This window comes from Mustela putorius, unplaced genomic scaffold (assembly GCF_011764305.1).
Source record: "Mustela putorius furo isolate JIRA1106 unplaced genomic scaffold, ASM1176430v1.1 tig00000551_pilon_pilon_pilon, whole genome shotgun sequence".
In the NCBI taxonomy this organism is placed as follows: Eukaryota; Metazoa; Chordata; class Mammalia; order Carnivora; family Mustelidae; genus Mustela; species Mustela putorius.
Genome location: NW_025421412.1, coordinates 3628444 through 3654633, shown reverse-complemented (window position 1 = coordinate 3654633; position 26190 = coordinate 3628444). Strand labels below are relative to the sequence as shown.

Below are 26190 nucleotides of genomic sequence, written 5' to 3'. Positions count from 1 at the left end.
TAACGGCTATAGAAAAGTGGGGACTGTTTATTTTGAAGAAAATTTAATTAATAAAGAACATTCTCGTCTGGCTTTCAGCCCAACACTTCCCCCATCTGATTATTTATTTAACAATGTCATTGTTCTGAGTTCCCCGGTGCCCGTGCCAGCACCCTCAGGACGGACCGACGTCTAGAACCTCTTACCATAACCCCATAGGTGAGTCTGTAGTGTGCAAGTAGTAGGAAACCTCTGCCGACAGTGATGAGCTTGCATTCAGCCAGTACCTGTTGCTCGGGACTCTGAGGTAACTTGCAGACTTGAATCCCTAAGGACTTGTACTTTTCATCTAAGAGTGTAGAGGCGTTTTCAGGGCTTAGGTGCACTTATGAAATTAATGGTGGGAAGATCATATCTGGTCTTTTGAAGGTCCTTTAATGTATTAAGGCTCTGAGTATGTGCAAGGTTGTGACATAAGATAAGGCAGTGTCCTTTCAGTCTTTTCCCCAGGGGACCGTTTTGTTGTCTCTAAGTATTCAGATCTATGTGGTAGAGACCTCTGCAGTGTTTGGAACCCCAGGTGCCCCATCACAGAGCATCCTTCCGCAAGGACACTTGGCGCAGCACGGAGGGCTCCCGGGCTGGATCTGTGCGTGGACGTCGGGCGGATGTCCCTTAGACTCTTCTCCCAACAGGAAAACTCGACACCAGACCACGCTCTCGCATATTCCTTTCAGCCTTGTTTCACTTCGTTGGGGAGAAACTACTTTTGAAGTCTTACAGTGGAGGCTGCGAAGGGCTTGCTGTAGCGCCCCTCACCGCGGGGAGGGCGGGCAGAGCCGCGACGGTGTTTGTGAACCCGTAGTGTGTACGCCACCCCTCACCCCTGTGCTCAGCTCAGCGAGCAGGCTGGGCCGGCGCCCTTTGCAGGTGGTGCGGTGAGGTGCAGACCTCCTGTGGCAACGAGACATGCAAAACCAGAACGTTCCCCCGATCCAGGATAAACCCAGCTCCCCACGGGATACTTTGTTAGGTCATAATGTTGTCTCCTTTTCTGTGATGTTGACGGAGTGTTCCTAACAGCTTGACTGTGGGATTGTGCGCTCATAACAATAACAAAATGAGCTGTGGTTTTGGAAGTTATCAGGCTGTCTGATATGAGGACTATGAGCTAAAACTTCAAACCTTGGAAGCTGCTGTCCTGAAGTCTTTGCAGACTGAGGCGACTTTTTTTTTTTTAATTTTTTAATATTTATTATATGGGCATGAAGTCAAATTATTTTCCTATTATGATTTCTTCGGAAATAAGCTTTTATGTATTTCTGATGCTTTCTTCTACAGGGTCCATATAAACACGTTCTTTACAATGTACTGTTTGGTTTCACGTTGACGTATTTTAGTTCCCTGTAACATTGACTTCTCATTTTGCCAATAGTCCCAACTGTCTTCCCCGACAGTCGTTGGTCACTTATATCCCGGCATAAACCGACATGACTGCATGTTGGCTTGCGTCCGGGCTCTCCCAGGGCTCAGCAGCCTGTGGGCTCAGGTGGTCACTGTAAGAGAAGTCAGATATGCCGGCCCCTTCCTGCCTCACCCCATTTCTTTTCTTTTCTCTCTTTTTTAGAAGGATCATTAGCCAGCTTGGGGTGCATCCCAAGTTTTGTTGTGACTGTGTGTGACGCCCCGTGCTCAGCCCACACGTGTCCTCCGTAATACATCACCCAGTCCCCTCTCCTCCCGCCCCTCCCTTCTGTGACCTCCGTTTTGTTCCCAGAGTCCAGAGTCTCTCATGGTTTGTCTCCCTTTCTGATTTCTTCCCGTTCAGTCTTCCCTCCCTTCCCTGTGGTCCTCCACACTATGCCTTATGCTCCACGTATGAGAGAAACCAGATGATAATTGTCTTTCTCTTCTTAACTTGCTTCGCTCAGCATAATCCCCCCCAGGGCCATCCACGTCGATGCAAATGCTGGATATTCCCCCCTTCTGCTGGCTGAGCATCCTCCATTGTGCGGATGGACCACATCTCCTTATCCATTCATCTGTGGAAGGGCATCCCGGCTCCTTCCACAGTTTGGCGATTGGGGACATTGTGGACATTCACCCCATTTCTGACACCCCCCTTGGGATTCCTGGCTGTGTCTCTGGACCCGTCACTACTGCCCAGTTGTACTGCATTGGAGCCCTTGGCTGGCTCACCAGTCAGAATGTCCTCTGGTCCAGTGAACTGAGGAGAAGCCCTGCTTCTCCGGCTCCTGTGGCCTTGAAGGCTCCCCTGAGGTCCTGTGTTCCCCTGTTTTATGAATTTAGCCTTGTTTGGAACACCCTTCCCTCCAAGAGATAAACCGAACCCATTTTGTGGTGTTCAGACTAATTCTTTTTCCTAAGTCATTGCCTCATTTACCTTCATGAATGTTAATTAGAAGATAGCATGCTGTGTAGCTCTGTGGAAATGGAAATCAGCCACTGCTGTCAGGCTATGCCTCAACCATTCCCCCTCTCAATCCGCAGAGCCCCTCGCCGCCCTCATCAGTATGTCAAGCCCAGGACCAGTTCCCTGTTCTTGCACACTACAGCCCTCACAGCCCCCTGTGCCTGCGTCCTCCCCGACCTCCCCTGTCCCCCCACCCCACCTGGTCCATGTTCTCCAGCCTCGCCAGACTTTTTAAGTTCCTCGCTTACATGAGGCCAAGGCTTGGTTTTCGCTCTCTGCTGTCTGGAGGAGGCTTACCTCTTCTCCTGGAATGGGCAGGCAGCTCTCACTGTCCTGGGTTCAGTGCAGGTCACTTCTTCAGAGAAACCTCTCTTTCTTCCCCAAACTCATTCGAAGGTGACCCTGGATCCCTAGATCTGTCTCCTTACTTATTTCTTCTATAGCACTTGTCAAAATCTGGAAGTGTCCTCTTCATGATTTGTTGGGTCGGTTGCTGTCTGTGTCTCCTATTGGGGTATAAGCCCATTGGTGGTGCGGATCTGGTCTGCCCGGTGCAGAGTAGAGCAAGGCCTTGCTAAGTATTTGTAGGACCAATAAGGCTAAGGAATGCATGTGAAGCGTCAGTACGATGAGGTCACCATTCTTCACGTCAGGGAGGAAATTGTGTAAAGCCATCAGGGACTCACTCATGTCCACAAAAAACACAAATTACTGAGAGTGTAAATAGATTAGAAAGCTATCAATATTGAACTCTGGGCTTTTTTTTTTTTTTTAATTAGAGCCAATTCCTCTTCGTAATAACAGACTGTATATGGCAAGAATAGAACCATATTATGCATCCTTAGTGCCACTCTGTTCCGTGGGGATTGGTAAAGTGGCCGTGTGTAGAAGGTCTGCGGAGGGAGGCAGGTGCAGAGCCCGCATGTGGGAAGGGAGGGTACTGGGCTTCTGACTCACCTGTGCCTGGGGACGCCACATCTGTTTAAGCAGAAACTGAAATTTCCTAACAACCAGAAGTGCCTCCCAATGCATATGCCAGGGCTATGTTATCTACTTAGGAAACTTAGCTTACAGTTACAGCACATGGATGGGATGGAAAATCTATTAGGGCTTTCGCTTGTGGGTATTTTTGGATAATCTTCTTCATCTCCATTATTAGCATCATCAGTCATCCTTAGTTTTGTCCTCTCGATCAGATTTTTTTTAGAAGTTCCACAGGGCGTTAATTCATCTCACCTTCTTTGAGAAGCAGCATCTTTTAGTGGCGATAAGCCAGTTGGGTTTCAACATGAAAAGGCTGACAACAGAATTTAAAGGAGGCCAACGTCCGAACGCCCCCGGCTCAGGGCCTGGTCCACGCAAGTGCATTGAATGGTGGTCCCTTCCTCTTGGAGGCCAGAGGAAGCCTGGGGCCTTTCTGTCTCTCCATCCCCACATTAGTGTGGGGACATCGAAGTTCAGGGAAGGTGGAGATTGGCAATGTCCCATTCAGGACCCGGAGTCACCCTTGGGATCCTCCTTGAGGCACCTTCCCTCGTACGGCCCCTTGTGTTAGTCTGGGATAATGAAGTCAAAAGAACTACGTAAGAGTGAACAAGAGAATATTTGGATATATTAATTAAGCAACGGTGTGCTTTTGGGTAACTTCTAATTGAAGACATGATGGGGCTCTGGGAAGAGATCCCAACTGGTCATGATTTCTAAGGAGAAGAGTGAGGCAGTGGCAGTGAGTGCTGGAAATTTCTCGAAGGCAAAGGGAAGGGCCATGAAGGTATTTATTTGTCTTTCTTGAAGGAGAGGAGATTTATTTCTTCCATTTTCTTTTATAATTGAAGAAAAAGTAATATGTCTGTAAAATACTTTTACGGCATATTATGTCCTATATAATCTGTGAACATGTATGTCTTTACAGTGCCAGAACTTTCTGAGCAGCACACTCATATGTAGATTTCCAGAAAGACAGAGGATCACAGAGCTATTTCTAGTCAGGAATATTCCTGAAATAAGACATCTTTTAAAGCATACAGGAGGTCTTGAGAAGTCAAAAAACAAAACAAAACAAAACAAAAACCAAAACCAATAAAAACAGTTAGCCATTTCCTTCTGTGTGGACATTTACATGAATGAGTCAAACCTCAACTCCATACCTATCATTTTCCTTCCTTTATTTCACTGTAATTTCAGACACAGCAGAAAAGCTGGCATTTTCTCCATTTGGAAGAATATTAGAGTCTCACAGAAATTTAAATTTCTGGTTGTTTTGTGTTTTCTTCTAGCTAAAAGCTCCTTTAAGTTTTTTTTTTTTTGTTTTTGTTTTTTTTTTTTTTTCAAAATCCTACTGATCAGAATCCCGCTAACCCACAGCAATTTTATTCACTGCGGGAGATGAGCTGCCTGGGATGATTACTAATTACACTGTTTTTGAATTTAGATTAAAGGTATTGAAGTCACTCTATGATGTGGAATTTGATTAGTTTTGAATGCTGTTCTAAAGGAAGCTTGGACTTTGGCTGGGACAAATGGGCGTGGGATCAGCCTTTTCTCCGAATATAGAGCGTGATGGTCAGAAGACAACTTCAGCTCTCCATTCCCTGTCAGTACTTCCGTGGCTGATGGCTGAAAAACCATGCGTAGGAACAGCCTTTGTAGTTTATTTCCAATGGGATTTTAGAAAACATTCTCTTGAACAGGGTTTATGTTATTAATGATATGGAAAATGTTTTCAGCAAATAATTTGCTTAAGAAAGAAAAAAAAGAGAGGAAAGAAAGTGTAGTAATTAAGACCTCTCCTTGAAATTCTCACCTGATTTCATACTCAAGGAGGGATGGGAAAGAAACTATAATACCCCCTTCTAATTTTAGCATCACCTTTGGGCAACTAATTAAAGGAATTATTTTGAAAGAGACTTTGTTTATGCACTTACAACAACTTTTCTAAAAGGTTTTTAGTAAGACGACTTTTCTTAATAGTATTAATTTTGAGGTTTTGGGTTTTTTGGGTTCTTTTGGCACTGATAATCATTATGATGGGCTGAATGGACCACTTAATGAATTTTACCAGAGGGAAGCACATATTAGTGGTTCCATTTTTTCCAGTAGATTTGCTATATGAAACCAACACTGGGAGACTTCACATGTTTGCTTTTGGAGAATAATTATTGGCAGACTCATTACACAAGGTGACGTTTCTAGTTCAAATGTAGGGTATAGTTTTGTCCATTTGGCTTCCAAGGAACTGCCACCTTTTGATCAAAAATTATTTATTTATTGACCATGGATCCTTACTTCAGAGTAGGAAACTACAATAATTCACAGTTGCATTTGAAATTGGAACGCTTAATCATTTACTGTTTTACAAGTAAAAAAACACTCCAGAAAAACTAGAATTTTCAGCCTGTCAGACATTTAACCATAAGTGTTGATGGACAGTAATTTCTGTCTTGCTAGTCCTATCTCGGAAGCGAAATCAGGCTTGTGATTCCCATCCTTTATCCTCTGGTCATTGCTCAGCTTCTGTGAAAAAAGAGGTCAACGGCATATTCTCCTGACGGGTTGTTTTCGTTTGTATTTTTGTAATGTTAAAAGGTGAAAACCTCAAATAATGAATTTAGGTGTTCTGCTACAGTATATGTGAGTTCACAAAAATCACAAGATGGCTAGATACTGTTCATCCTGGGCATGTGCCACTTTACACACATGTCACCAGGCACCTGGGGGACTCAGTTGGTTAAGTGACGGCCTTCGGATCAGGTCATGATTCTGGAGTCCCAGGATTGAGTCCTTCATTGGGCTCCCTGCTTAGCAGAGAGTCTGCTTCTCCTTCTAACCCTCTCCCCCTTCTCATGCTCTCCTTTTCTCTCATTATCTCTCTCTTCAATAAATAAATAAAATCTTTAAAAAACTAAATAAACACATCATCTGTCTTATTCCTTAGTTGAGATACAAATCTTATTATCAAAGCATCTGTTTCATTATCTACCATCAGGCTAGAAGCCGTAACTTGGCTCCTTTATATGATTTCAGTATAGGTCTTAAAATTTTCCCAATATACCTTCTCTATATTAAATTGCATCTGCATAGATTCAAGTCATGTGTGCCTTTCCTGCAGTGGGTTGCTTCCAGTGTTTGCAACAGTGAGAAACTATTGTCTATGTTTTTGTTTTTTCTATAATGGGGCCCTATACACTTCTGATCTGGTCAATAGTAATACTTGCTGGGGTCTATAGCAGAATATTTTGTAATTACACACACACACACACACACACACACACACACATATATATTCCATAGCTGTATGACTTGTGCTTTCAAATTACACAAAATGAAGAAAATTCTAAAACTTTTTTGGGTGTTTTTGTTGTTATACCCAAGGACATGTTTTGTGTCAGATTATGTTTGCACACAAAAGTTCAATGTTGGGTCAAGAACAAGGTAAGACTGTCCCTCTCACCACTTGTTTTCAGCGTTGTACTAGAAGTCCTAGCTTATGCAGTAAGACAAGAAAAGAATATGTATATATACAGAGTAGAAAGAAAGAAATAAAACTGTCTTTGTTCACAGATGACATGATTATCTCTGTAGAAATTTGGAAAGAATCACAACAACAAAAATGTCCTAGAACTAGTAAGCCAGCAATTCAGGATACATGATTAATATGCAAAAGTCAGTTGCTTTCCTGTATATCAGCAATGAATGATTAGAATTTGACATTAGAAATGTATTATTTTCACCACCACCAAAAAATGAACTATTTAGGTACAAATCTAACAAAATATTTATAAGATCTTTATAAGGAAAACTATAAAACTCTGGTTAAAAAAAATCAAAGAAGATCTAAACAGAGGGAGAAATATTCAAAGTTCATGGATAAGAAGGCTTCATATCGTTAAGATATCCATTTTTTCTTAATTTGATCTATAAGTTCAACACTATCCTAATAGAAATTCCAGCAGTACTTTGTGGATATTAACATAATGTTTATATGGAGAGTTAAAAGATCCAGAATAGGCAACACAACTTCAATTTAAAGAGGAGACAAAGTTGAAGAGCTGGTGCTACCCAGCTTCAAGACGTACTCTAAAATTGTCGGGATCAGGACAGTGCGGAGCTGGTGAAAGAACAGACGTTAGAACGGGAAAGAACAGAGAGACCAGAAACAGATCCACATAATGCAGTTAACTGGTCTTTAACAAAGGAACAAAGGTAATTCAATGGAGAAATGATCATTTCAATAGTTTATGCGAGAACAGCACAACATTCACATGCAAAAAAAAAAAAAAAGATGACTCGAAATGGATCATAAATCTAACTGCAAAAACAAAACTGTAAAACTTCTTAAAAGATAATATAAGATAAATTTTTGTTAGGGGACCTTGTGTTTGGCAATCCCTTTTCAATACAACACTAAAACACAACCCATGAAAGGAATAATTGGTAAGCTGGACTTCATTAAAGTTAAAAACAACTGTTCAGTGCAGGACACTGTGAAGAGAATGAAATGATGAACCCCAGGTAAGGAGAAAATATTGGCAAAAACACAACGGATAAAAGACTGTTAGCCAAAAGTTGCGATAAGCTATTAGTACTCAGCAACAGGAAAACAAACATCCCACTTTAAAAAAAAAAAAAATGGTCAAAATGTCTAGACACCTCACCAAAGAGGACACACAAACAGAACATAAATAAGCATGTGAAAAGATGGTCCCCATTATAGGCGATCTAGGAAATGAGAGTTAGGACAAAAAGGAAATACCACTGCAAAAATACTAGAATGTTTGAAATTCAGAACGCATATGACACTAATTACTGGCCAGAGGACGTGGAGCAATAGGAACCCTGGTTAATTGCTGGTGGGGATGCAAAATGGTGCGGCCACTTTGGAAGACAGTTTGGTGGTATTTACAAAGCTAAACATAGTCTTCCCATACGATCCAGGAATCACATGCCTCGGTGTTTACCCAACTGAGTGGAAAACTTGTGTCCGCACATCATGTGGACACAAATGTTTATAGCAGCTTTATTCATAATTGCCGAAACTATAAGCAACCAGGATGTCCTTTAATAGGTGAGTAGATAAATGAGCCGTCGTGTGTGCCTATGATGGACTACAGGAAGTAAACGATCAAGCCGTGAAAAGACAAAGAAGACCTTAAATACATATTCTTGAGTGAAAGGGACAGAAATGATGGCAACCTGCACTGCTCACATGCTGCAGGATTCTAAATGCACAACGTGCTGGGAAAGGTAAATGGACGGAGACATGGAGGAACAGTGGGTGTCCGGAGTTAGGGAAGCAGGTGGGGAGAGTAGTGGAGCCTGGGACTTCTAGGGCAGCGAAATAAGCCTGTGTTGGACACGTGGTATCACGGATTTCTTAAAACCCATGGAGTGTACAACGCAAAAAGGGAACACCAACATATTTTTACAGACACTGGTTAATAATGAAGTAATAGTGTTGCGTCCTTGGTTTTCACAAATTTACTGCCCTCGTGCAAGATGTCACTAAAGGGGAAACCGTGCATTGGCGAGGAGAGACCGGATACGTTGGAGCTCTCAGGATTCTCTGCTAAATTTTTCTGCAAACCTAAAAACTGCTCTAAAAAATAGAGCCTAAAGATATTTTTCAAAAGTCCTGTGTTTGAAAATGGCTGTTTTATTATCTCTTGCAATTAATTAGTTTGTGTAAATGTATGGAAATGGAACTAGTAATGCCGTTTAATGGGGTCACTTTTTGTTTCTGCTTTAACCAGCCAGAATTTATACATATATGCTCGAGAAATCCAGACTGGTTTCACAACCGCTTGGCCAGAGCAATTTCCTCATTTTCTACTTGTTGATGGATGGACTATCTGCTGAGGAAAAATACGGACTTCACCTGAGTAATTTACATGCACACCGGTAAGTGACTGCGTGTTTTCTATGTAGTAATTCTGTCTTCCGGTTGTGATGGCATTTTAGCAGTCTTAACTTTTCTTCTTATTTTTTGGAGAAGAAGTGGTGAGTCAGAGGAATAATTGAGTGCTGTTAGGTTACAACCTTCAGTGAAACAAGATTGTAACAGCGTATTACCGAATGCTGGGGCTTGAGCATGTGTCTGTGTACGTGTATGAAGCTGTGTTTCTGTTTTCCTAGTTGTCAAATCAGATTTAAATGATTAGTGCATTATAAACTTTTATATTCCTTCAGGTATTTTGGATAGAACATGAGTTATGCATTCCTAACCTTTGGCAGTCTTGAAATAATGGGAAGTGTTATTTGGCAATCGTTATTCATTAGTAACCGATGAAATTGCATGAAGGATGGAGACACAGCACACGCATAAACTGGAGAGCTCATTTTCTGCTCCGGAGGCAGAAAGCATTGGCTCGGATGCAGGTGTCTTGGTCACGGGATGGGACGGGGGCAGAGGAAGCCGTGAAGGGGGTGAGCTGTGGAATGTCTTTGCGTCCTGTGCGTTTCTGCCGCCTGCCCTATCCAATGCATCTCCCCGAGAAGGGGGGTCCAGATTTGGATCAGAAGGAGAAGGACACAGTGAGGAGAGTCAGCCCCCTTCAGGAGAGAAGCAGGTGGGAGACGGGAGCAAGAGGGCGCTGGGCGCACTGACCCGAGCTCCCTGGTCGATCCAGGGCTGGGTGGAGAATGGGTCTTGCTGGTTAAGACGTCAAGGTAGAGAAGTTTGTGGGGCTACAGAGTGGAGATGCCAATGGGAGAGGTGAGGGGTGTGGAGCGGTGATGGGATCTCATGGGCGCTGAGCTCCTGGAATGGGACGGAGAGGCAGCGGGGCGGCCTCCCTGGCGGCCACTGCTGCGATGTGGGACTGCCGGTGCGGCACAGGGCCAGGCAATGGGATGACTTTGCCCTTTGCTAACTCACCGTGACATGCTGAACTGCTCCCATCCCACTTCTCTGAAGGTATTACCTCCAGGGCTGTCGGTACAGTGTGTCACGTTGAATGGGGAAGGGTGGTCGAGAGGTTAAGACCTTATCAAGTTTGTGTCTTATTTAAAACGAAGGACTTCAGGGGTCTATTCTGCTCCCAAACAACAGAAATTCAGAAGAATAAACACCAGTACTGGAGCATGGGAGCTCAGTTAAAAGTCATTTAAAAAAAAGAAAACAAAAAAAGAAATGAAAGTCATAAAAAAAAAATGGAAATTTGAAGTTCCTAGGGCACAGAAATGTTTTTTGTTTTTTTTTTAAATCAAATCCTCTTGTCTCATAAAGGAGGAAATCAAACCCAGAACTGTAAAGAAGCTTGTGCCAAAGAGAATATGGCCTCTAACAGCCGCGCTACAAACACAGTCCCTGGAATTAGACCTTGTTTCGCTACACAGAGCATCTCCAGTGGGAGACGTTCTCCCTGGGAGGAAAAGCATCAGATCGGAACCCCTGGGTCAGGGGTTCAAGAGGAGGCTCGAGGGAGAAATGTCTGGTGGATTCCTGTGTTCTGAATCTTGCTTCCAAGCAAGAACTCCACGTCGATAGCAGATAATTGGTTTAGGGAGTGTGTCTGTGTGCATTTGCACACGTGTGCTTAGTATTTTGACGTAGACCTCTGAAGAGTAAAGGAGCAGAGTCTAATCTGCCAGGCAAAGAAACAGTAGAACTTCTGGTTCTGAGGTTTGGACCCGTCACTCCAAGTGTATGAGCGTGGGGGAGAAAACAAGCTTTTCTTTCTTAAGGTCCAGTTGTAGCATTCATCTCTCTTTGCTAAAGAGAGTTTGGAATCACTCAGGCTATTTAGAAAGTCAAACAGTCAGGGGTTGCTTTGTGAGAAGCTCCAACAGGAAAGAACTCAGAAAATCATGAATCATTCAAGGCCCTTGAACAAAGAGTTTATTTTATTAAATTGTATTCTAAATATCGAATGGGAACAAAACAACATTCCTCAATAAAAAATACACACCACAACTCCAGATTCATAAAAATATCAATTGGAACATTTGTACAATGAGAATGTACATAATATGTACATATGTTTCATAATAAAACAAGCTGTTTTGCAAGTTACAAGGCATACATCACGCTGGTTGTGCTGTGTGGGTCTTCTCACTCTTTACCGTGTGCTGACAAGTCTCGAGGAGTTCCTATTTGTCTGATACATGAGTTCGGGTTGGGGTCTAATCTTTATTCAGTAAGGATGTGCCTTAAGGACCGTAATTTTTGAAATCATTTGGCTTGTTTGCAGTCAGCAGTATGAATCTCAAGTTGCTACCTTTCTAACTCATCACCAATCGGTGGCTCTTCCGAGTTTCCTCCTTAAAATCAGCGTTCAGTAGATCCGGGAAAGATCAGTGTCTGGACACATACTGTTGTGAAGAGGACTGTGGCTACTGTCACATCTACTGATCTGATTCTCTTTAAAAAGGTGTCGCTATCTCTGTTAAATAGACCGTCGGAACAGGCCTTTCGTTATCAATGCCCACGCCACAGGGCAACTGGTGCGGTGATGTCCATGAAGTATGTTGGGTCTTAAGGCCAATGCTGCAAAGACTTGCGAGCCTGCTTCCTCCAGATGCACCTTTTGTCCTCTCTGTTCATACCCGCTCACCATCTGCAGGACACAGGAAAAGCCCACGTAGCAGTGACAGGGAGCTGGCGGCAGGCTCCGGGTGCATCCTCCGCCCTCACCTCGTTGAACTCCAAGGGGAAGGAAACATTGGAGATGACGCTTTAGAGTTAAAGCTACAAAAGTGTGTGTGTGTGTGTGTGTGTGTGTGTGTGTGTGTGTGTGTGTGTGTTTTAAAATTTGACTCTGTTTTTGGAACTAAAAGTTTTCAAAGTCTCATATGAAAATTTATGGAGGTTTATTTCAGTGAAAAATGCCCCTAAAAATACTTTGCGGCTTCTGGAGTTGGAAGGGTACCTAGAACAAGCAGATAGCACTCTTGCTTAACTGGGGGATGTACAAGGTACAGACGTGAGGTCCTGTCGCTGAGCCGCGTGGGAGCAGGATTTGTAAGACTCTGCATAAGGATCCTCCCGTACAGATTGTTAAAACAACAACAGCGGTGACGAGGAAAACACGTCTGAACACGGGAAGCCCTGGAAAGAAGATCGCGTTTACCAGGAGTTCCCACTAGATGGCGCACTCTCCTCAGGGTCGGGAGGGGAAAAAAAGAAGAAAGAAGGTTTTTGGTTGTGTTTTTGTTTAATTTATGGTTCCTCCTATGATTTACTTCTTTCCTGGCTGTTTGTTTTTCAAGTTCTATTTCGAATTCCTTTGTACAGCATGCGGTGTTCATGAGAATGGAGCTTTAATCAAAGTTCGAAAGAGTCATTAATGGCTGATCCTCAGCCTCCTTGAAACAGCTTTCATGGGTTTAGTCCCAGATGAGCTGGGCTCTGGAATGCAGGCCGGTTGTCCCTAGTCTTCCCCCTACTGATGCGCGACGCAAGGGACTGTGATGCTGCGTAGTGGCATTTTCAGAAAAGGTCCGATTTTGAATTATAAGCCGAAAGCAGCCGTTGACTCCGAGCGTGTGACCTGTTTCTAACCTTGTGTGTTAGTGAAAGGAAACTCTGACTCATCGAGTGTTTGAACTTGTGATTGCTGCCTGAGAGTACACCTGTCACAGGAGACGCTGTGGCAATGAACTCTCCGGGAGGGCTCCTTTTGTTTTGTTTTGTTTTTGGCTAAGGATTTTATTATGCACATTTAACTTCCTCTGAGAAAGTCTCTCATAATTAAAACATAGGTGAGGGTCAACTTAAATATTCTTTGAGGATGACTCTTCTGGGTTTTGTGATACAGTACAAGATTGATCTGGCCACATAGTTTGGGCAAGCAAATCTTGAAGGCCCTCCCAACACAAAGTTTCAAGATAAGAGGAACCCAAATTGATTTCTGCTGGACTCTATTATTAGTTACCTTTTTTAAAAAAAAGATTTTGTTTATTTGAGAGAGAGAGTGTGTGTGTGAGTAGGAGAGGGAGACAGGGAGAAGCAGACTCTTCACTTGAGCAGGGAGCCCGATGCAGGGCTTGATCCCAGGACCCAGGGACCATGACCTGAACCAAGGGCAGACGATTAACAGACTGAGCCACCCAGGTACCCCTATTATTAGTTAGCCTAGTAGTAATCACCATTGTAGTACATACAGCTTAAGGAGCAGCACCAGTCATGTTCTAGACCTTGTCCTAGTGTCATCTTCCTTGTGCCTTTGAATTCTCACCTGGAGCTGAGCAGAGGGTACAGGACCGCATCCACATGGGACAGACCCCGCCAGGAAGACACACAGGTCAGCCAGGAGCCAGATTTGAGTCCAAGTCCTACTGACTCTAGACTTAACCCTATATTGTGTTCAGGGCAGTGTTGCCTATAAATTGGCAAGCGCTGCCTTTGCAATGTTGTGTCAAGGACATCGTTAAGGAAAATACAAGTGAAAGCACAAGGTCAGTGTTGGTGCACTTTTTTTTTTTTAATTTAAAATAAGTGAAGCAAAAAACTAACTTAGGACATTGTAGACTTTGTCACCTCTACCTTAGAAAGCAATTTGGGGTTACTTCTTTGTCAGGTAGCATAATGAAAATCTTAAGCCATAAGAGATTGCATTATCTTAGCAGAAGGTTATAATATGGGGAGCATAGAAAGGGTTAGGTCACCTCTGGGAATGGTCAGGTAAACTCCACTTGTGGAAAGCCGGTAGCACGGAGTCGAGGGCAGGGGCTCCTTCTTTTTAGTCTTGAGTGGTATGTACCCAGAAGGGGGGAGAGAGGGGAAGACCAAAAACCAAGCAAACAAACCAAAAACCACACGGTTATCAGGCACCAGGCTCTCCCTCTTTAGTGTTCAGAACCCTGTGGGAAAGTATTCTAAATTGTTTTTGATAATAAGTCCGCAGCACGGGTATGTGACTGAATCAAAGACATTTAGCTGGTAAGTCTAGGGGACGAAGAGTCGGGAATGTGCGGCTCACACGTGCCGCGCCCTGGAAGTGCCCGCGAGCGGCACCTGCCCAGCCCGACGCGTTTAAGGAAGAAGCCCGAGAAGCAGAGGAGGGGGCGGCGGGGCGGCCTCACTCGCTTGCTCGGGCACGAGCACCTCGTCTCAGCCTCTGCCCCCGTCTCTCTCCCACACCCGTTTACACCGTTTATTTGCGTGTTTCCCTCCGTGGGGAGAAGGTCCCGCGCGCAGCCCCCGCCTGCCCGTCCCGGGGACCCTGGAGAGGAAGCTCGGGCTCTTCTTGCCGGCGTCCGAGAGGCCGCCGTGCCAGGCCGACTCGGCCCGGAGCCCAGGGGAGGCCGTGCAGGACGGCAGCTGGCCAAGGGCAGAGGCCGTCGGGGGACCCGGGCGCCGGGGAGGAGCCGCGCGAGGCCTGTTCCCTCGAGCCTGCGACGCGCCCGCTGCCGCCGGAGGAGGGGCCGCCCGGTGCCAGGCCGCCCGGTGCCAGGTGCCGGCAGGAAGCCCGGGCGGCGGCTGAGCTCTGCCCCGCGGACGAGCTGCGGGTTTCCCTAACCAGACTGTGCAGGACCGCGAGTGGTGCAGACGGACCTCGGGCCTGCGAGCGAGAACGGTGAGGCTTCGCCATATACTTTCTGTTTTATGCATGTTCCCCCCCAGATAGTTTTGGGGTTTAAAGTTAAAACAATACTGTGAAGGGCAGCCGGATGGCTCAGCTGTTTGAGCATCTGACTCTTGGCTGCCAGTGGGGTCCTGATCTCCGGTTGTGGGCTCAGGGCTCTGCTTGAGGCTCTCTCTCCCTCTCCCCTTACCCCGCCCCCGCTTGTGCTCCCTCTCTAAAATGAAATAAATTAAAAACATATATATTTTAAAAACCCCAAACATTATGACTCACCAATCCACAATATTATTAAGTAGCTTGTCTATGAGAATTTTGATGTCTGAGTATACCTCAAAAATTCAGATTTCTGCTTGAAGACACTGATGGTTGTTACATGGTGGCATATATATATTTTTTAATTGATGGTACCCTTATGGTTGCCACTGTGATACTTCCAAAACTAACAAAAGCCGTCACTGACTGGACACTTCCCGCAGATCTTTCTCTTTGTCTGCTCCTGATAATTCTGGAAGGTCGTAACCGATTTCCCTGTGTCGCGGATGGGGTGCCTGAGGGCTGTGGTTCCTTGGTCAACCAGCATGGAGCGAAGGTGATATTTGAACTCTGATCTGTTCAGTTCTCCATTAGTTTATAAATAGTTTAGAAATTAATGGGCACCTTGGGGCGCCTGGGTGGCTCAGTGGGTTAAAGCCTCTGCCTTTGGCTGGGGTGGTGATCCCAGGGTCCTGGGATCGAGCCCCACATCGGGCTCTCTGCTCCGCAGGGGGCCTGCTTCCTCCTCTCTCTCTGCCTGCCTCTCTGCCTACTTGTGATCTCTGTCAAATAAATAAATAAATAAAAATCTTAAAAAAAAAATTAATGGGCACCTGGGTGGCTCAGTGGGTTAAGCCTCTGCCTTCAGCTCAGGTCATGATCTCAGGGTCCTGGGATCAAGCCCCACATTGGGCTCTCTGCTCAGCAGGGAGCCTATTTCCTCCTCTCTCTCTCTGCCTGCCTCTCTGCCCACTTGTGATCTCTGCCTGTCAAATATACAAATAATATACAAATCTTAAAAAAAAACTATTGGGTATGTAAACTTCCATCACAGAGAACTTGTAGTGCCTCTACTAGAGCAAGAACATCATTTGCTAAATTCAACTTTATAGTTCTTTTCTCTTCAGATTTTTGACAGATTTTGAGTCTGACACTTCAGATTTTGACACTTCAGATTTTTTCAGATTTTAGCATGGTCCGAATCTTAAGGGTGCACTCACACGTATGAATAAACATGCATACATTTATGAGTAGGCATAAAAACCAACAAGAAGCTACTTGTAAGACTGTATTAAATGTTCCAAGGACAGCAAGTCCCAGACACAGTGCTCAGGAATTACTTATATTAGTTCACTTAATTCTTTTAGCAGTTCTGTGATGTAGATCTTGATATTGTTCCTGTTTTATCGATGAGCACACTGAGATCTACAGGATATGCAACTGCCCAGGGCTGAGTGGAAAGGAATTGGGGACTTCAGACGCTCAGATGCACCGGTCCATCTCCAGAACCCAAGTGAGGAACAGCTTACCACTGACCACTCTCTGTCCGTTTGGGGAGAGACCCAGCCTTAGCACTTAGAAATGGACAGTCTGTTCTGACATAGGAACATTAATTCCACTGTCTGCACTCTCATCATGTGATGAAAACCTATCTTTTCTCAGCTTAATCAGACTATCACTCTTTTCAGAGTTTTGTTTCTGTTCCTTGAAATGCCAGTTGGATTGTGTTTACTTTCCCAGTCACCAGTACAAAAAGAAGATAAGATACCTAATATTCTCACATCTGTGTTCTTTATTTGATTTTATTTATTACTTTTGAGTGAGAGAGAGCAAGAGAAAGGGTGCACTCAGGACCTCAGGAAGAAGCAGGGGTGAGGGTGGGAGCGAGAGAATCCCGTGAGCTCCATGCCCAATGCAGAGCCTGATGCAGGGCTTAATGTCACGACCTTGAGATCACTACCTGAGCTGAAATCAAGAGTTGGATGCTTGACCGACTGAGCCACTCGGGCGCCTCCCATCTTTGTTCTCTAAATGCAATACCATGCGCTGACCATTCTGATATCCTCTCTCTTTCCTGGCTGGGTCTGGCCCCCCCACCATCCTGTCTGCACAGACTTATTTCCCTGCCCTTTCAATCTCGTGCTTCACACTCATGTCCGATGAGTATTCAGTAAGTACCATTTAGCTATGAAACCTCCTAGCTCAGAAATATTTCATAGATATTGCTTTTCTGTCCTATCAAATAAAGTCTTCTCAGTGATCCGAGGAAACAGGGCTGGTGAGGCCATAAGGAATTTGAAGGAAGAGATTGTTCACCTGTTTTTTGAGATTCTCTCTACTCTTGTGTCAGAGTGGAGTTGAGCATCCGTCAAGGGAAGATCTAGTTTTATACTAAAAGAAGAAATAAGCTCCGTCGACATTAGGTGGTTAGTCACCGTGCTTATCTTTCAGTTAAGAAAAAGGAAATCCAGGCACCTGGGGGGCTCCGTTGGCCGAGCAGCTGCCTTCAGCTCAGGTCACGGTCTCAGGGGCCCAGGACTGAGTCCCGCATCAGGCTCCCTGCTCAGCGCTGACCCTCTGACCCTCACCCCACTCACGCTCGCTCGCTCGCTCTCATTCTCTCTTTCTCTCAAATAAATAAATAAATAAGGAGGAAAGGAAAGGAAATCCACTGTCATATTAGGAGAGTTAAATACTCTGCCCCTTGCTTTCCTAGTCAGTGAATTAAATGTAAAAACGTGTAGTAGACCGCTTTCACCGATTCTCCATGGTTCCCGAGTACAAACTGTCCTGAAAACCAGGACTGCATTTGTGACTCGTGTGCTGGTGAACAGACTAGCCACCTGGGTGCGTTTGAGGCGGATCCAGGCGTGAACTGACACGAGTGTGTTTATAATCTTCATGCATTTCTTGCCTGTCGGGGATATCCGTACGGTTCCTCCCAGAGTTAAAATATCTGATGAAGGCGCACGGCCAACCTTATTGGGAATATACACATTACATTATTTATTAAAAAATGTGACTAGGAGAGCCTATTTATGTCCACAAGTTTGGGATGACGAGTTGTGGCTTGTGTCCTCCGGTGTGTGTGTGGGTGTGGGACCACGGCCGTGGTGTTTGCCAGGACCGCCGGGCAAACCCTCCCTGGAGGTGACCCCCACACGTGCCGTCGTGCCTGACACAGACCCCACTGCCGAGAGCCTCTGTCCCTCCCGACCCCCGTCGTCTCTCTCATCTCTGTCTCTCTCCATTTAGGATTATTTCCACCTCACAGATAAGAATTGTTTCATTGCCTTCTAAATTATGAAGAACTCTGTCAAGACGGCGGCCGGTGTGGGTCCGGAGGCCATCACTGCGCCCGCGGGGTGCTGTCCTCTGCAGGTGTGGCTCTGGCCGGCTGAGGAAGCTTGTGGAGAAGGGCCACAGACGGCACTCAGGTGTTTGCTTGGTGACTCCCTGTTATTTTACAGGGACTGGGTTCCCGTCCTGTGTGTGTGAGAGACAGAATCTGTTTCCTCTTTTCAAACCTGCCATGCGGTGAGCAAGCCGCCTCCCACACTCAGGCGTGACCTGCTTCCCAACCACCATGTACGTCAGGCCAAGGGAGTAGGGGTCCTGCCATCTCTCCCATCCCTGCTTGACCGTGTCGTCTGCTGCTGGCACCTGGCGGTCCCGTACTGGCCTGCTCTGGGTCAGAGGTGGAGTGACCATCTCCGTGGGACAGGTGAGCCCGGGTGAGCCGTCCCTCGAATTCCAGCCACGTCTGCTCTGGGCTGGCGTCCCCCTCACTGAGTCGGTGACCACGCCACGTAAAATCTCTCTTATCGGTGCTTTCCACGTGGACTCTCCCCAGAGGTCTTCCACGTGCCCTTGGTAGTTTGCAGGAAGCCTGGGACAGCCACAGCCTGGTGGAAGGCAAGATGCTGTTCCTTGTCCGGCTGATGGAACCACATTGCCGAAATCAATACGCGCGCGGAACGGTTAGCAAAATCCCACACCGAGGTGGCCTCTGAAGTCTCATCCTGCCCTTGCTGACATTCAGGGGGGTTGTGCGCTCGCAAGGGGGTGCCCGTGTTTCGCACTTGGTAAATAGTCAGTGACAAAGCACTCCTATCAGATGCCCCCCTCCCTGCCTCAGCGGTGGGGGGAATCCTGTAGGCTGCTGTGCCTGCCCGCTCTCTCCTGCGAAGGGGGCTGGCCTCCGCGGGGCCGTGCACACATGTGGCCTAGGGGGGCTGCCGCAGGAGCCCGCAGAGCAGGGCCAGCCCTCGCCGGTGTGCTGGGAGGACCCGTGACAGTGTCCTGTGTGAGTACCTGAAAGAGTCATTGCTTTGCAAGAGTTAACATGAGAGCTTTGGCTCCCTCAGAAGGGCTGGGACCTTGGGAAGTCGTCTCCCCCCATCTATGTGTGTGACCTGCATTCCTGGTGTGCGTCAAGTCTGCAGGTCGGTTGGCCCTCACTCGGACATGTTTCATTTGTGAAATTTAGGTGCATCTTTTGACAGTCGGCACAGCCTTTGGAAGAAGGGAGGGTGATTGAGAGCAGATGTGGAGGGGAGGGGTGCAGGGGGCCGGCCTGCCGTTCCCACCAGCGACAGAGGGGGCCGCTCCACTGGCCCCCCCCTTACAGCAGGGAGAGCAGAGCGTGTCGTGTTACAACCTAAGACAGAACCTAAACATTCTGGAAAACTTCCCTTCTCACATTTTCCCTGGGGCAGAAAATCAATTTGAATGCTTCAAATGCTTTGTCATTCTGTACCGGTTAGAATCAGAAAAAAAGATTCCTTCAAGTCAAAAAGCCTGCATTTATTTAATCACCGGAGGTGACGACCTTGTAGGATTTGGGAACGGAGCTCGGTCAGCGATCGGGGTCTCCTCCAGTGGATCGTGCGAGGGTCCAGGCAGGCGTGCGCCCGGTCTAAGGCGGGGTGGGGTTTAACCGGGACCGTGATGTGGATGCTTGCGTGGACCCCTGTGAAAGCATGTGCGCGTGTGTGTGAGTGTGCGTGCAAATCTGATGCTACATTCTGGGTGCAGACAGGAAGGGGCTCTTTGAAGCGAGCGCTGCTCCTTCTGCAAAGCCCCCGCCGCGCCAGCAGCACATGGGACGGACAATTAAAACCTCGACTGACCCCACACTGGCGTGTGCTGAGAACCTGACACGCGTCATCTCACCCCTCCCACGGCGCGGCTGGACACAAGACAACATGGATGGGATCATCCTGTGTCCCGTGGCTTTGCCCAGGCCTCCCTTCAATACGTCCCATGTCCGCCTTTCACATGCTGATCTCCAAATAGCAGGTGAGCGGTTTCAGGCAAGAGCTGAAGAAGAGCCGCGCGAGGTTTGCAGCCCCCGGAGGGACGCCGTGTGCACATCAGCAGCGGCCGGAGCCCCCCAGGGCACCGACGACCATTGTCCCTCTTCCTGGTGCGACTGGGGTGTGGTGAGGCCGGACAGGCGGAGACAGGAGACAGAAGCTTGACCTCTGGCCAGTCCCTCTCCCGGGGCCCCCAAAGGCTCCCCTCGTCCCCACCTCTCCCCTCCGCTCACCCTCTCCGCCTACCCCTGACCTTGCCGCGCCCCCCACCAGCCCCTTTCCTTCCCACTCCTCGGGTCCACCCACCCTCTCCCTCCGTGGCCTCTCCCTCCTCCCCCTCCGTAGCCTCCCCCTCCACCCCGCCCCCCCCACAGCCCACCCCCTGGGCCTGCTTCACGCCCCCCTCCACCCACGCTCCCCCCTCTCTGCACCGGCACCCCACCGCTGGCCCCCCACCACGACCCGGAGCCTCCCCACTTTCACCTCCTCTTCCGCTCACCCACATCCCTGCCCCTCCGCCCTCTCAGTCCCGCGCTCCTGCAGATTCAGAATTTTCAGGATTCGGGCCAAGCACATCGGGCCTTGTGTTCTGCTTGTTTGGGGAGTCTGCCGGGGCAGGACTTTCTGCCCCTCCGCCCTCTCAGTCCCGCGCTCCTGCAGATTCAGAATTTTCAGGATTCGGGCCGAGCACATCGGGCCTTGTGTTCTGCTTGTTTGGGGAGTCCGCTGGGGCAGGACTTTCTGCGAACCGCACCACGCGTGGACGCGCAGAGCCTTGAGCCCTGGTATGTTACAGGACTGACCCCCAAGCCGGTCCTTCCTGGCCTGCAGCTGGAGACTGAGCTCGGGACCGAGGTGTGGGCCTTGACCTGCGAGCTGTTACATGACATTTTCTTCGCTTTGTTCTGACCATGGTGTCTCTTCTGGGTGCGCTCTTGACAGCAGGAGGCATCCTGCATCCACACAGCGACTGCACCTTCTTCCGCCAGCCGTCAAGGCCTGCGTTGCCGTCCGGGAACCAGCGTCTTAAAACATGTGCCCTGGGACGAACACATGAAGCAAATGTTTGCAAGAAGGTGCATCTGCGAGCGAGACCCCCTGAGCCCTGGGCGATCTGCCGCACTCTCCAACCAAGCATGACCCAGTCTGGGCTTCTGGGGAGTCCCCTGCAGACCTCTGCACCCCCTTCCCCTGGCAATCCCAGGCTTCCGTGCCCCTGCCCGAAGCTCCCTGAGCCTCGTGGATGCCTTCCTTCCCTGATGCTGACGACCCCTCAGGCCGGTTCTTTTCCCCAGGCCCCTGCACAGCTGCTGCCCGGGGCAGTCCCGCCACCAGCCCCCCAATCTCCGTTTCGAGGCGCCTGACCCCCACAACACCCGAAGTGTGACCTGTGGGTCCAGCTGGGAAGATGGAGGCAGCCAGCGTCCTACCTGGACCAAGTTCTGTGTATATAAACCCAGAGGTTACGGGGTGTATTTCATCAAAGGTTCTGACCTGATGGCCCTAAATGACTGGTGGCAGGCGGCAGGAAGGCTCGCTTCCTCCAGGATCCCATAAGAAGGCTCTCGCTGACAGAGTTCAGGAACAAAGAGACCTCAGTGTCAGAGCAGATAATGGCAGCCAACTCCGAAAATAAACACCCCGAGAGCCGCGCTGGAAAGCCCCAGGTTGTGAGAAATGAACCCAAACAAGGAGAGACATGACATCACTCTGGACGCCTTTATGTGGAGCCCAAGCAGTGTTTCTGGGGACAAGCATATGTAGCCCAGAGCGGACACGTGTGTACTTAGACCCTCCTCTGTGCCGAGGGCTTTTCCAGTCTTTGTCAATGTACCAGCGACGGTGACAGGTGTCCACGCCCTCTTGGAGCTCAAGTTCCCACAGAGGGACCCGCGAGGAGCGGTGGGTGCCGCGGGAGAGAGTTGGCGGGTCCTCGGTGCTGCGGAAGGAGGCAGGCGGGCCGCGTGGACGGGGACAGGGAGTGCGGGGTCCGGGGTGCGAGGGAGCTTCCGGGGGGCCGCTGAGCCGGCCGGGGTCCGCGAGCTCTCCAAGCTCCAGGAAGTTAGCCAAGGTGGAGTCGGAGGAAGAATGACCCGGGAGGAAGAGGAGGCGGCTGGAGCAAACCGGGGATGGGGCGATGCGGAGCCTCAAGGAGCCGCGGGAGCCGCGGTGGCCGAGGTAGGGGCCAGGGGACGGGAAGGGAGGTCAGCGCCCTCAGGGACGGAGCAGACAGGGCTGCGGGGCCGTCCATGGGCTGCTGCCCCGAGGGAAGAAGGGCTCTGACTGCTGCACTGAGGCCTGGTCACTTACGGGGACAAAGGGGCTCTGGGAGGATGGGCACCCCCCCCCTCGGCGAGACCCGGTGTGGGTGCGTGTCGCTGGGCTGTCCCGACGCGGCCCGCTGTGTGCCACGCCCCCGATTTCACACCTTCTGCCCTGAGTGCAGGTTGCTGGGCCGTGGTCAGTGCCTGAGTCGGCTCCAATCCACAGGTCCTACCCCGCGGGGTTCAGCCTCACTTGTTCCTGTTCCCTCCTCTTGGCAAGGAGGGATGGCCCAGGTCTGGTGCTCTGAACGTGACCTCTCTTTCCTTGGCTCCCGGCGGCTACGAAAGCTCATGTGTGTCCAGCAAGGGGGCTGGGGTCCTGGGGTCTCCAGGCCGCGCTGAATGAAGGGCACGGGTCGTCCTTCTGGAGGCTTAGCTGAGCGTCAGCCCCAGGGTCCCCCGAGGGCAGGGATGGGGAGCTCAGCACGAGTGGGGGCCATGATTCATTCTGGAATGCCAGCGCTCACACGGCTTTCCTGGGGCACCTTCTCAGGGCTTCGATTCACCTTGAAACCCATGAAGTTCTTGCAGGGTGTTTGTTTTCAGGAGTTACAACGCAGCAAAGGGAGAGTGAGCTGGAGAGTTGCACCGGGGTAAGCCGCTCGCCGGCCGGGGGCGCACCACAGGGTGTCGGGGGCTCCCAGAACCTGCGGTGTTGACCTTCGCTCTGTCTGTGGGCCAGTCCCCGCCGTGCCCCCTACCTGCACAGCAGACCCGGCTCCCTCTCCCTATCTTCCCACTACAGTCCGGGCTTGGTGCCCAGCCTCGCCTACCTGAAGCTCTTCAAGCCTTCCTTTCCGGCTTCCTCGTGCCGACTGGCCCCCCCAGGCCCCCACCCCACCTGGCTCTGCGGTCAGGTGCTCTTTCTAAAGCAGAAGTCACATCCTCCTGCCCGCCCCGCTTAAAGCCCCAGCAAGCAAAGCGGGCCTCCGTCTCTTGGCCTCCCCTGCGGGGCCTCTCGTGGGTCCCTGCTGCCGTGGGTGGGCCGTGGCAGCTACCATGGCTTGAAGCCCACACACAGCCGCCCACCCCGATGGCTCGAGCCTCGGTCCTCCTTGTCACCTAGGCCTGCACTCTGGCAGCGCCCCGTCGGGCTCTTCCAAGCTGAAATGGGCAGAGGTGTCCCAGCGGCCTCCAGAACAGAGGGCAGGGAGCCCAGAAGACCCGCCACCCAGAGGCTTCGGGCCGCCGGTCCCAGGAGACTCAGGTCTCCCCTCGTCTTTCCCTCAGTCGTTCAAAAGGAAGCGTCGTCTCCTGGGCCCCAGGCACAGCGCTTGTTTGCGAGGTGGCAGGAAAGGACACGGTCACTCCTCGGAGGCCGCTCAGAGCGCTCAAAATCCAGGCCATCGGCAGGTGCCTTCTCAGTGCCAGTGTGAGGAGTGTCGAGAACATCTACCTGACTGAGGGCTCCAGGGGCAGGTGAGGAGGCTGTGCGGCTGCGGGGGCGGGAAGCAGGAGCTGTGAGCCTGCAGATGGACGCTAGGAGCCCAGGAGGGCGAAGGCATCGGGAACAGAGAAGCAGACATGCCGGCTGAGGGGGAAGCTTTGTGGGGTCACGCGGGACCCGTGGGACAGGTGTCTGGAGACCAACAGCCATGCAGAAGAGAAACAGGAGTTGTGTTTTCTAATGCACTTTCTGGAGAGAAGTAGCAACTGTTCCACAAACGAATGCTGTTGGGGACCCACTTCAGACGGGTCCCTCCCGTCCCTGGAGAGCACAGGCTGCACGGTGATGCCTGATGCTTGGAGGAAATACCAGTGGCCTTCCTAAGTGAGGACAGAGGGATGATGAGTTATATTTGCATTTTAGCATCTTTCCCTCTCGTGCCTTCCTTTGGAGAGTGGCAGGAGAACTCTGTCTGATTTAGCGATGTCTCACACCCCTTGGGGACTTGCCAGAGATTCTGGGATCATGGGACCGAGTACGGCCCGGTTGCTGGGACCCACTGCTGCAGGATTCGGACACGCTCTAACGAGAACCACCGTCTCTGGGGTCAGGTGCTGCGCCAACCTTCCCAGGCTCCCCGAGAGCCCGAAATAAAGGCTGAGCTTGTTGAGTTGATTCTCAGATAAGACCTTCTGGCCTGGAAATGTATTTATATTTCACAAAATTCGCGACTGTTTGCAAATTTCCCTCTGAGGCTAGGTAAAGTCAGGCAGGGCAAACACTTTGCTGTGTGGAAACGAACCCAAAGGATGGCAGGAACGCTTCTCAGGGCCATGGCGGGAACGTGTTGGACACATCACGGAAATTAAACCCAACCTGCGTCCTTGGGGCTACCCCACAAGGCTACCTTTCCTGCCACTTTCACTGATAAGGATGTGGAGAGAAAGCAGAAAATGCTGAGTTCTGGAATGTCCGAAGGCAAGACCTCCGTCCAGCTCGGAACCCAGGGAGCTCTCGATGCTGTGCCGTCTTTCCCCATCAAGTTCTTTCCACCAGACCCACTTGCGTGCGGGGCAGTGGCCAGGGCTTGCCCAGGAGGGGCTGTCTCTGAAATGGCTGTGCGAGATTTCCAGAACTTTCCATCCTCCTCTGTCTGTCGTTTGCGAAAGCCCCACGGTCGTCCTCCGGCCCGTCTCTTCTCGGCTGTGTTCGGCGGCAGCTCTTCCAGACAAGCATGGCGAGCTCGCCTTCCAGGCTGCCCCTCTCCCCAGTCTGGGAGGGGAGGTCTGCCAAGGAGTCAGGGACGAGCAGCTTGCGAGAGAGAGGGAGAGAGAGGGGAGGAGGAAAGTGAGGGCGGCGTAGGACCCGCCTGGAGGAGAGGGAAGAGACAGGGAAAGGGGCCCGTGCGAGTGCCGACCCTCCCTCGGATGGCGCGTCGGCGGTGGCAGGGACGTGGTCACCGAGACAAACTGTGTTGTTATAGGATCATACCGTGTACTGCATAACATGCCACTTTCTAGACGAATGTTACATAAGCTGCTATATATATTGTTTCATATTCTATATTATTAAAATATCTAACCCCACGTCTTTTATGCCTGAGCAGCCATGTGGCATTCGTCTAGAAGTAGGGAAAGTTTAGTATTTGGAAGGTCACCTTGAGTAGATGTTAACGTGTGTGAGAAAAACTTGGGATACATAGAAAGTCTTGAATATATAAACACTTGAAAGGAAGAATAGAGTCGTTTGTTGTATAAAAGGAGGATTGAGGGCAGATCTGTAGATTGAAGTTAATGTGAGGGTCCACGCAAATAGCAGTGCCGTAAAATAAAATTCATAGAAAGTGAATGGGCCTGAAGCTGCATTTGCTTTTGAGTTCAAATTGCCTGAAAGTAAAATAAAAAGCAAAGATATATCAGGGAAGCAAATGATAGCTTTTCACATCAATACTGTGTTTTAGACACTTACTAGAAAAATCAATCATATCTAAAAATAAACTCAAAATGGATTAAACACCTAAATATGAGACCTGAAACCATAAAAATCCTAGAAGAGTGCCCAGGCAGTCTTCTCTCTGACATCAGCTGTGGTAACATTTTTCTAGACATGTCTTCTGAGGCAAGGGACATAAAAGCAAAAAGAAGATATTGGGACTTTATCAAAATAAAAAGTTTCTGCAAAATGAAGGAAA

General features: G+C 49.1%; 1 protein-coding gene across 3 annotated transcripts in view; it reads left to right on the top strand.

Annotated features, from left to right (window-relative positions):
• Window positions 1-26190, top strand: part of MYO16 (myosin XVI) — a 481948-nt gene that overhangs the window by 218621 nt on the left and 237137 nt on the right. For all 3 annotated transcript variants that reach the window (XM_045081327.1, XM_045081326.1, XM_045081325.1), the window contains exon 16: window positions 9163-9310. In XM_045081327.1, coding sequence (XP_044937262.1) covers window positions 9163-9310 — 148 coding nt within the window. The remainder of the gene's footprint in view (window positions 1-9162; window positions 9311-26190) is intronic.